The following is a 12,198-nucleotide window of genomic DNA, read 5'->3' on the forward strand; positions in this document are numbered from 1 at the left end:
CTGGGTAGGAGTGTTCTGATTAACTCAGATACTCTGTCCATCACCACCCCGTTTTTGAAATATTTTGGCCACCACAAGCGTGGAAGGGTATGCTCAGACATGAGTCCCTTGCTCACTGGACCATCAGGATTCAAGCAAGCCGGGCCGAAGACGGCTGTAATGCCAGAAACCGGTCCCCGGAAGCTTGTTTCCTTTCCAGTGAAGAATTGGCTTGGTAGTTTGGTCTGCCCTGTTCCCATGATGCACTGGACCAGGGACAGACTAATTTGCATATAGCCAGGTTCTGAACTGGGATGGTGCAGTGAGCTAAAAAACAGTGATGGATCAAGCCCTGATCTGTTGACTGGGTAGGAGCGTTCTGATTAACTCAGATACTCTGTCCATCACCGCCCCCTTTTTGCAATATTTTGGCCACCATAAGCGTGGAAGGGTATGCTCAGACATGAGTCCCTTGCTCACTGCACCATCAGGATTCAAGCAAGCCGGGCCGAAGACGGCTGTAATGCCAGAAACCGGTCCCCGGAAGCTTGTTTCCTTTCCAGTGAAGAATTGGCTTGGTAGTTTGGTCTGCCCTGTTCCCATGATGCACTGAGCCAGGGACAGACTAATTTGCATATAGCCAGGTTCTGAACTGGGATGGTGCAGTGAGCTAAAAAACGGTGATGGATCAAGCCCTGATCTGTTGACTGGGTAGGAGTGTTCTGATTAACTCAGATACTCTGTCCATCACCACCCCCTTTTTGAAATATTTTGGCCACCACAAGCGTGGAAGAGTATGCTCAGACATGAGTCCCTTGCTCACTGCACCATCAGGATTCAAGCAAGCCGGGCCGAAGACGGCTGTAATGCCAGAAACCGGTCCCCGGAAGCTTGTTTCCTTTCCAGTGAAGAATTTGCTTGGTAGTTTGGTCTGCCCTGTTCCCATGATGCACTGGGCCAGGGACAGACTAATTTGCATATAGCCAGGTTCTGAACTGGGATGGTGCAGTGAGCTAAAAAACGGTGATGGATCAAGCCCTGATCTGTTGACTGGGTAGGAGTGTTCTGATTAACTCAGATACTCTGTCCATCACCACCCCCTTTTTGAAATATTTTGGCCACCACAAGCGTGGAAGGGTATGCTCAGACATGAGTCCCTTGCTCACTGCACCATCAGGATTCAAGCAAGCCGGGCCGAAGACGGCTGTAATGCCAGAAACCGGTCCCCGGAAGCTTGTTTCCTTTCCAGTGAAGAATTTGCTTGGTAGTTTGGTTTGCCCTGTTCCCATGATGCACTGGGCCAGGGACAGACTAATTTGCATATAGCCAGGTTCTGAACTGGGATGGTGCAGTGAGCTAAAAAACGGTGATGGATCTGTTGACTGGGTAGGAGTGTTCTGATTAACTCAGATACTCTGTCCATCACCACCCCCTTTTTGAAATATTTTGGCCACCACAAGCGTGGAAGGGTATGCTCAGACATGAGTCCCTTGCTCACTGCACCATCAGGATTCAAGCAAGCCGGGCCGAAGACGGCTGCAATGCCAGAAACCGGTCCCCGGAAGCTTGTTTCCTTTCCAGTGAAGAATTGGCTTGGTAGTTTGGTCTGCCCTGTTCCCATGATGCACTGGGCCAGGGACAGACTAATTTGCATATAGCCAGGTTCTGAACTGGGATGGTGCAGTGAGCTAAAAAACGGTGATGGATCAAGCCCTGATCTGTTGACTGGGTAGGAGTGTTCTGATTAACTCAGATACTCTGTCCATCACCACCCCCTTTTTGAAATATTTTGGCCACCACAAGCGTGGAAGGGTATGCTCAGACATGAGTCCCTTGCTCACTGCACCATCAGGATTCAAGCAAGCCGGGCCGAAGACGGCTGTAATGCCAGAAACCGGTCCCCGGAAGCTTGTTTCCTTTCCAGTGAAGAATTTGCTTGGTAGTTTGGTCTGCCCTGTTCCCATGATGCACTGGGCCAGGGACAGACTAATTTGCATATAGCCAGGTTCTGAACTGGGATGGTGCAGTGAGCTAAAAAACGGTGATGGATCAAGCCCTGATCTGTTGACTGGGTAGGAGTGTTCTGATTAACTCAGATACTCTGTCCATCACCACCCCCTTTTTGAAATATTTTGGCCACCACAAGCGTGGAAGGGTATCCTCAGACATGAGTCCCTTGCTCACTGCACCATCAGGATTCAAGCAAGCCGGGCCGAAGACGGCTGTAATGCCAGAAACCGGTCCCCGGAAGCTTGTTTCCTTTCCAGTGAAGAATTTGCTTGGTAGTTTGGTTTGCCCTGTTCCCATGATGCACTGGGCCAGGGACAGACTAATTTGCATATAGCCAGGTTCTGAACTGGGATGGTGCAGTGAGCTAAAAAACGGTGATGGATCTGTTGACTGGGTAGGAGTGTTCTGATTAACTCAGATACTCTGTCCATCACCACCCCCTTTTTGAAATATTTTGGCCACCACAAGCGTGGAAGGGTATGCTCAGACATGAGTCCCTTGCTCACTGCACCATCAGGATTCAAGCAAGCCGGGCCGAAGACGGCTGCAATGCCAGAAACCGGTCCCCGGAAGCTTGTTTCCTTTCCAGTGAAGAATTGGCTTGGTAGTTTGGTCTGCCCTGTTCCCATGATGCACTGGGCCAGGGACAGACTAATTTGCATATAGCCAGGTTCTGAACTGGGATGGTGCAGTGAGCTAAAAAACGGTGATGGATCAAGCCCTGATCTGTTGACTGGGTAGGAGTGTTCTGATTAACTCAGATACTCTGTCCATCACCACCCCCTTTTTGAAATATTTTGGCCACCACAAGCGTGGAAGGGTATGCTCAGACATGAGTCCCTTGCTCACTGCACCATCAGGATTCAAGGAAGCCGGGCCGAAGACGGCTGTAATGCCAGAAACCGGTCCCCGGAAGCTTGTTTCCTTTCCAGTGAAGAATTGGCTTGGTAGTTTGGTCTGCCCTGTTCCCATGATGCACTGGGCCAGGGACAGACTAATTTGCACATAGCCAGGTTCTGAACTGGGATGGTGCAGTGAGCTAAAAAATGGTGATGGATCAAGCCCTGATCTGTTGACTGGGTAGGAGTGTTCTGATTAACTCAGATACTCTGTCCATCACCACCCCCTTTTTGAAATATTTTGGCCACCACAAGCGTGGAAGGGTATGCTCAGACATGAGTCCCTTGCTCACTGCACCATCAGGATTCAAACAAGCCGGGCCGAAGACGGCTGTAATGCCAGAAACCGGTCCCCGGAAGCTTGTTTCCTTTCCAGTGAAGAATTGGCTTGGTAGTTTGGTCTGCCCTGTTCCCATGATGCACTGGGCCAGGGACAGACTAATTTGCATATAGCCAGATTCTGAACTGGGATGGTGCAGTGAGCTAAAAAACGGTGATGGATCAAGCCCTGATCTGTTGACTGGGTAGGAGTGTTCTGATTAACTCAGATACTCTGTCCATCACCACCCCGTTTTTGAAATATTTTGGCCACCACAAGCGTGGAAGGGTATGCTCAGACATGAGTCCCTTGCTCACTGGACCATCAGGATTCAAGCAAGCCGGGCCGAAGACGGCTGTAATGCCAGAAACCGGTCCCCGGAAGCTTGTTTCCTTTCCAGTGAAGAATTGGCTTGGTAGTTTGGTCTGCCCTGTTCCCATGATGCACTGGACCAGGGACAGACTAATTTGCATATAGCCAGGTTCTGAACTGGGATGGTGCAGTGAGCTAAAAAACAGTGATGGATCAAGCCCTGATCTGTTGACTGGGTAGGAGCGTTCTGATTAACTCAGATACTCTGTCCATCACCGCCCCCTTTTTGCAATATTTTGGCCACCATAAGCGTGGAAGGGTATGCTCAGACATGAGTCCCTTGCTCACTGCACCATCAGGATTCAAGCAAGCCGGGCCGAAGACGGCTGTAATGCCAGAAACCGGTCCCCGGAAGCTTGTTTCCTTTCCAGTGAAGAATTGGCTTGGTAGTTTGGTCTGCCCTGTTCCCATGATGCACTGAGCCAGGGACAGACTAATTTGCATATAGCCAGGTTCTGAACTGGGATGGTGCAGTGAGCTAAAAAACGGTGATGGATCAAGCCCTGATCTGTTGACTGGGTAGGAGTGTTCTGATTAACTCAGATACTCTGTCCATCACCACCCCCTTTTTGAAATATTTTGGCCACCACAAGCGTGGAAGAGTATGCTCAGACATGAGTCCCTTGCTCACTGCACCATCAGGATTCAAGCAAGCCGGGCCGAAGACGGCTGTAATGCCAGAAACCGGTCCCCGGAAGCTTGTTTCCTTTCCAGTGAAGAATTGGCTTGGTAGTTTGGTCTGCCCTGTTCCCATGATGCACTGGGCCAGGGACAGACTAATTTGCATATAGCCAGGTTCTGAACTGGGATGGTGCAGTGAGCTAAAAAACGGTGATGGATCAAGCCCTGATCTGTTGACTGGGTAGGAATGTTCTGATTAACTCAGATACTCTGTCCACCACCACCCCCTTTTTGAAATATTTTGGCCACCACAAGCGTGGAAGGGTATGCTCAGACATGAGTCCCTTGCTCACTGCACCATCAGGATTCAAGCAAGCCAGGCCGAAGACGGCTGTAATGCCAGAAACCGGTCCCCGGAAGCTTGTTTCCTTTCCAGTAAAGAATTGGCTTGGTAGTTTGGTCTGCCCTGTTCCCATGATGCACTGGACCAGGGACAGACTAATTTGCATATAGCCAGGTTCTGAACTGGGATGGTGCAGTGAGCTAAAAAACGGTGATGGATCAAGCCCTGATCTGTTGACTGGGTAGGAATGTTCTGATTAACTCAGATACTCTGTCCATCACCGCCCCCTTTTTGCAATATTTTGGCCACCATAAGCGTGGAAGGGTATGCTCAGACATGAGTCCCTTGCTCACTGCACCATCAGGATTCAAGCAAGCCGGGCGGAAGACGGCTGTAATGCCAGAAACCGGTCCCCGGAAGCTTGTTTCCTTTCCAGTGAAGAATTGGCTTGGTAGTTTGGTCTGCCCTGTTCCCATGATGCACTGGGCCAGGGACAGACTAATTTGCATATAGCCAGGTTCTGAACTGGGATGGTGCAGTGAGCTAAAAAACGGTGATGGATCAAGCCCTGATCTGTTGACTGGGTAGGAGTGTTCTGATTAACTCAGATACTCTGTCCATCACCACCCCCTTTTTGAAATATTTTGGCCACCACAAGCGTGGAAGGGTATGCTCAGACATGAGTCCCTTGCTCACTGCACCATCAGGATTCAAGCAAGCCGGGCCGAAGACGGCTGTAATGCCAGAAACCGGTCCCCGGAAGCTTGTTTCCTTTCCAGTGAAGAATTTGCTTGGTAGTTTGGTCTGCCCTGTTCCCATGATGCACTGGGCCAGGGACAGACTAATTTGCATATAGCCAGGTTCTGAACTGGGATGGTGCAGTGAGCTAAAAAACAGTGATGGATCAAGCCCTGATCTGTTGACTGGGTAGGAGTGTTCTGATTAACTCAGATACTCTGTCCATCACCACCCCCTTTTTGAAATATTTTGGCCACCACAAGCGTGGAAGGGTATGCTCAGACATGAGTCCCTTGCTCACTGCACCATCAGGATTCAAGCAAGCCGGGCCGAAGACGGCTGTAATGCCAGAAACCGGTCCCCGGAAGCTTGTTTCCTTTCCAGTGAAGAATTTGCTTGGTAGTTTGGTTTGCCCTGTTCCCATGATGCACTGGGCCAGGGACAGACTAATTTGCATATAGCCAGGTTCTGAACTGGGATGGTGCAGTGAGCTAAAAAACGGTGATGGATCTGTTGACTGGGTAGGAGTGTTCTGATTAACTCAGATACTCTGTCCATCACCACCCCCTTTTTGAAATATTTTGGCCACCACAAGCGTGGAAAGGTATGCTCAGACATGAGTCCCTTGCTCACTGCACCATCAGGATTCAAGCAAGCCGGGCCGAAGACGGCTGCAATGCCAGAAACCGGTCCCCGGAAGCTTGTTTCCTTTCCAGTGAAGAATTGGCTTGGTAGTTTGGTCTGCCCTGTTCCCATGATGCACTGGGCCAGGGACAGACTAATTTGCATATAGCCAGGTTCTGAACTGGGATGGTGCAGTGAGCTAAAAAACGGTGATGGATCAAGCCCTGATCTGTTGACTGGGTAGGAGTGTTCTGATTAACTCAGATACTCTGTCCATCACCACCCCCTTTTTGAAATATTTTGGCCACCACAAGCGTGGAAGGGTATGCTCAGACATGAGTCCCTTGCTCACTGCACCATCAGGATTCAAGGAAGCCGGGCCGAAGACGGCTGTAATGCCAGAAACCGGTCCCCGGAAGCTTGTTTCCTTTCCAGTGAAGAATTGGCTTGGTAGTTTGGTCTGCCCTGTTCCCATGATGCACTGGGCCAGGGACAGACTAATTTGCACATAGCCAGGTTCTGAACTGGGATGGTGCAGTGAGCTAAAAAACGGTGATGGATCAAGCCCTGATCTGTTGACTGGGTAGGAGTGTTCTGATTAACTCAGATACTCTGTCCATCACCACCCCCTTTTTGAAATATTTTGGCCACCACAAGCGTGGAAGGGTATGCTCAGACATGAGTCCCTTGCTCACTGCACCATCAGGATTCAAACAAGCCGGGCCGAAGACGGCTGTAATGCCAGAAACCGGTCCCCGGAAGCTTGTTTCCTTTCCAGTGAAGAATTGGCTTGGTAGTTTGGTCTGCCCTGTTCCCATGATGCACTGGGCCAGGGACAGACTAATTTGCATATAGCCAGGTTCTGAACTGGGATGGTGCAGTGAGCTAAAAAACGGTGATGGATCAAGCCCTGATCTGTTGACTGGGTAGGAGTGTTCTGATTAACTCAGATACTCTGTCCATCACCACCCCCTTTTTGAAATATTTTGGCCACCACAAGCGTGGAAGGGTATGCTCAGACATGAGTCCCTTGCTCACTGGACCATCAGGATTCAAGCAAGCCGGGCCGAAGACGGCTGTAATGCCAGAAACTGGTCCCCGGAAGCTTGTTTCCTTTCCAGTGAAGAATTGGCTTGGTAGTTTGGTCTGCCCTGTTCCCATGATGCACTGGACCAGGGACAGACTAATTTGCATATAGCCAGGTTCTGAACTGGGATGGTGCAGTGAGCTAAAAAACGGTGATGGATCAAGCCCTGATCTGTTGACTGGGTAGGAGCGTTCTGATTAACTCAGATACTCTGTCCATCACCGCCCCCTTTTTGCAATATTTTGGCCACCATAAGCGTGGAAGGGTATGCTCAGACATGAGTCCCTTGCTCACTGCACCATCAGGATTCAAGCAAGCCGGGCCGAAGACGGCTGTAATGCCAGAAACCGGTCCCCGGAAGCTTGTTTCCTTTCCAGTGAAGAATTGGCTTGGTAGTTTGGTCTGCCCTGTTCCCATGATGCACTGAGCCAGGGACAGACTAATTTGCATATAGCCAGGTTCTGAACTGGGATGGTGCAGTGAGCTAAAAAACGGTGATGGATCAAGCCCTGATCTGTTGACTGGGTAGGAGTGTTCTGATTAACTCAGATACTCTGTCCATCACCACCCCCTTTTTGAAATATTTTGGCCACCACAAGCGTGGAAGAGTATGCTCAGACATGAGTCCCTTGCTCACTGCACCATCAGGATTCAAGCAAGCCGGGCCGAAGACGGCTGTAATGCCAGAAACCGGTCCCCGGAAGCTTGTTTCCTTTCCAGTGAAGAATTGGCTTGGTAGTTTGGTCTGCCCTGTTCCCATGATGCACTGGGCCAGGGACAGACTAATTTGCATATAGCCAGGTTCTGAACTGGGATGGTGCAGTGAGCTAAAAAATGGTGATGGATCAAGCCCTGATCTGTTGACTGGGTAGGAGTGTTCTGATTAACTCAGATACTCTGTCCATCACCACCCCCTTTTTGAAATATTTTGGCCACCACAAGCGTGGAAGGGTATGCTCAGACATGAGTCCCTTGCTCACTGCACCATCAGGATTCAAGCAAGCCGGGCCGAAGACGGCTGTAATGCCAGAAACCGGTCCCCGGAAGCTTGTTTCCTTTCCAGTGAAGAATTGGCTTGGTAGTTTGGTCTGCCCTGTTCCCATGATGCACTGGGCCAGGGACAGACTAATTTGCATATAGCCAGGTTCTGAACTGGGATGGTGCAGTGAGCTAAAAAACGGTGATGGATCAAGCCCTGATCTGTTGACTGGGTAGGAATGTTCTGATTAACTCAGATACTCTGTCCACCACCACCCCCTTTTTGAAATATTTTGGCCACCACAAGCGTGGAAGGGTATGCTCAGACATGAGTCCCTTGCTCACTGCACCATCAGGATTCAAGCAAGCCAGGCCGAAGACGGCTGTAATGCCAGAAACCGGTCCCCGGAAGCTTGTTTCCTTTCCAGTGAAGAATTGGCTTGGTAGTTTGGTCTGCCCTGTTCCCATGATGCACTGGGCCAGGGACAGACTAATTTGCATATAGCCAGGTTCTGAACTGGGATGGTGCTGTGAGCTAAAAAACGGTGATGGATCAAGCCCTGATCTGTTGACTGGGTAGGAGTGTTCTGATTAACTCAGATACTCTGTCCATCACCACCCCCTTTTTGAAATAACTTGAAAATAAACCTTCTTAGTTTTCAAAATTACTTTTTTCTGTTGTTTCTGTGGGGCAAGTTCTGCTTCACTATCATTTAAATATTGTTGAACTTATGATTTTAGCCTCAGTACAAGAAAAAGAGTCATCCCAGTGGACATAGCAGAGATTTGAGTTTGCACCGAATTTGTACAGTGCAAACACCATCCTTATCTGTCAAGCTATCATCTCTGTAGTTGGATGTATGTGTGTTTGCCAACACGAGTTGTTGCCAGATAGCTTAAGTTAACTATGGTAAAACCTAAACAGATTCTGTCCCTTTGGAGAAGGTCACATGTCCTAGTCTCACAAGTCCCAGGTAAATAGGTTAGTAGTCATTCTCTCAAAGAGGTATGCTTTTTAGATGCTCTTCTCAATCTCTGACCATTGCACTGGGGTTTCAATCAAAATAAAAACCAATAACATTGCAAGCTGGGCAGGCTCACTAGGGTAAAATTGCAAAAATTTAAAAGATGTTCTAATGATGGAATACTGGCAGGGAAGCATGACTCTACAGCATGACTCCACAGGTTCCAACAAGTCCCAAGGATTTTACGTATCTATCCACCCTTTAAAAACTGGTGAGATCAAAGTGTGATACCTATATTTACTTATTCACATAGACACAATATATTCTACTGCTAATAAATATTAAATTTACTAATAACAAAACGGTGGTGAGGGGCTAGAGGGATGTTTGAAGACCAGGCCTAAGTTCGATCCCCCAAAAAAGGAACAGCGCAAACAACCAACAAACTTAGGGGTCTATAGTAGAGATCCTATTGTGATCTCTTACAAACTATCCTAATGTGTCAATAAATACCAAAGGAATAGTAGACAAGTTAAGCTAACAGACCAAATCGCCAAAATATGGGACACCCGTGAATGTCAATCCACCTCATTGAGGATTCCCATCAATATCTTGTATGGATCAATATTCTCATCTGGTAATCCCGCCAGGGTATTGTGTCTCTTGATCACTGAGACAGCCAGCATACCCCCATGGCCGGCTTGGGGTAACCACCCACAATCACTTAGCTGTACCACATGATGTCGATCTGATGGGAAGGTGCAGTGCAACAAACTATAAAAGTGGTGATTAAAAAAGGATAGGGAACTTAACAGAAAGTTATTTATTGAGCGTAAGCCCCTTCCAATTTAAAAACAAGAACAGTGCAAATCAATAATCGCAGTCCTAACAAATAGCTGCGAGAGGGCCAACATGTTTCAGCCTATCATGGAAAAAGGACCATAGGCTTTCTTCAGGGCCTCTGTTCTACGTGAATGCTACTGCCAACTAATGTGTGAAAAAATATATATAATAATGCAAAAAAAACCACAAGTGAATCAACACCAGTAAAGGATATAGTATTCCTTCAACTGTCTGAATTCCTCCTTGGCACCTTGTGTGTAAGAATCATCCAGTGTACCCGGGGAAAGGACCTCACCTCTTCCTGGACCTGGCTCAGGATGTCTGAGACCCCGCTCTGTCCGTCGTTGTCTCGGTCAGTGACTTTTTCCATGATAGGCTGAAACATGTTGGCCCTCTCGCAGCTATTTGTTAGGACTGCGATTATTGATTTGCACTGTTCTTGTTTTTAAATTGGAAGGGGCTTACGCTCAATAAATAACTTTCTGTTAAGTTCCCTATCCTTTTTTAATCACCACTTTTATAGTTTGTTGCACTGCACCTTCCCATCAGATCGACATCATGTGGTACAGCTAAGTGATTGTGGGTCGTTACCCCAAGCCGACCATGGGGGTATGCTGGCTGTCTCAGTGATCAAGAGACACAATACCCTGGCGGGATTACCAGATGAGAATATTGATCCATACAAGATATTGATGGGAATCATCAATGAGGTGGATTGACAATCACGGGTGTCCCATATTTTGGCGATTTGGTCTGTTAGCTTAATTTGTCTACTATTCCTTTGGTATTTATTGACACATTAGGATAGTTTGGAAGAGATCACAATAGGATCTCTACTATAGACCCCTAAGTTTGTTGGTTGTTTGCGCAATAAATATTAAATATCAAATGAATGTCAAAGAACAATAATTCTACATTCTGTCCGCTGAAAAGAAGTACCTCGTGTCCTGGATATTCTGCAATGGCTAATGTAATGTAGGCTGTGAGAGTAACAGGGCTTTGGTTGCCACCTTTCATTTCACTGTTTAGCAATCTTCCTGGCTCCCAGAATTCACCATTCTTCTTCTGATGTTGGAAAATCCATGTTATTGTCTTCTGCAACACCGATGGATCAATATTTATAAAGGAACGTGCTTGAAGGAAACATCTTAGGACAAAAGCGGACAACCTATGAAGAAAGTCAACAGAAAATATACAAATACATATATATAAGGGAAAATCTATTGCATTGCCTTCTAATCATTTTTCCTGACAATGACTATTAATTTATGTCCTTGTTTTGCAATTGTTAAATATATGAATCTCATTAAATGCACGTGATGTTACTCAGATGCGTTTGACCTAAACATGGATGCTTGCAACATAGTCAGCCATAAATCACGTATTACAGTCCAAAGTTTCATCATTCAACGGGTATAACATGAGAAATATATTAAATGACCATTGGAACCATTGGAAGGGTGAAACTTCATCTTATGACCGGTACCGTTTCTTTGAAATATTGATACCACCATTTCAAAAGAATGATATAGCATGGTTTCGTGGCAATGTGGATACGCATGGTTTTTCTTCTTCAGCTGCCATTGTTTTGTTCATGGTTTACTTCAGAGACATTAGAGTTATGTACAGAACTGCACATGTATATTTCTAAACGAACAACCTATACTACTTCCGAAAAATAAAATGGTTATTTTCCCAAATAAGAACAATGAAGATTCAAAGCAGTAGTTTGCTTAGGAAGGGAGCGATTTCTTGCATCATGCAACAGTACCAGTTTAAACTTGTGAAGGAAGGGCCTGTTTCCAGTGGTGGGTGGCTGCAGGCAACAGAAAATGGTATGACAGCGTGGGGGGAAATATGAATGAAAAATAAAACAATTACCTGCAGCTCCGGGTCCCGCTGCCGGGCTCCTCAGTGCTCCTTGGCTCTCGGAGGCCACACAACACAGGCTCCCAGACTCCCCACCCGATCTAGACGCTGACCACTCTTGCTATTACCCAGCATGAGAGCAGCTCCAGGATTGACCTGAGTGGGCTGGTTTAACACTTGCTCAGGAACAGGGCTTCTGTGCCTTTTCTCCACCCGGCTTTACAACACAGCTGGGTTGAAGAAATCTAAGTGCGCATGCCAGTTTGGCAGTCCTAAAACAGCCAGCCAAACCGACATGCACACTTACAGTGACCACCACTGCTCCTCCCTGCTTTCCATGAAGGATGGCCCGGCCCGCCCCAAACCACACTTGCAGAATGGGATCACTCAGTCAGGGAATGAAAGATAAAATGATAATAAAATTGTTTTATTATCATTTTATTTGTCATTTGCTGGTGCTGAGCAGTGGGGCGATGTTCCACCGCCATTACGGAGGAGCAGCAGCTGCTGTTTTTAAAGGCATTTTGCAAAATGAGAAATTAGTACTCCTG

General features: G+C 47.5%; 1 protein-coding gene across 1 annotated transcript in view; it reads right to left on the reverse strand.

Annotated features, from left to right (window-relative positions):
* LOC144762794 (CD109 antigen-like) overlaps positions 1–12,198 on the reverse strand; it is a 771,981-nt gene that overhangs the window by 140,286 nt on the left and 619,497 nt on the right. Inside the window, exon 25 of the mRNA XM_078648064.1 lies at positions 10,718–10,946. Coding sequence (XP_078504190.1) covers positions 10,718–10,946 — 229 coding nt within the window. The remainder of the gene's footprint in view (positions 1–10,717; positions 10,947–12,198) is intronic.

The sequence above is a fragment of the Lissotriton helveticus genome, chromosome 6, assembly GCF_964261635.1.
Source record: "Lissotriton helveticus chromosome 6, aLisHel1.1, whole genome shotgun sequence".
NCBI lineage: Eukaryota > Metazoa > Chordata > Amphibia > Caudata > Salamandridae > Lissotriton > Lissotriton helveticus.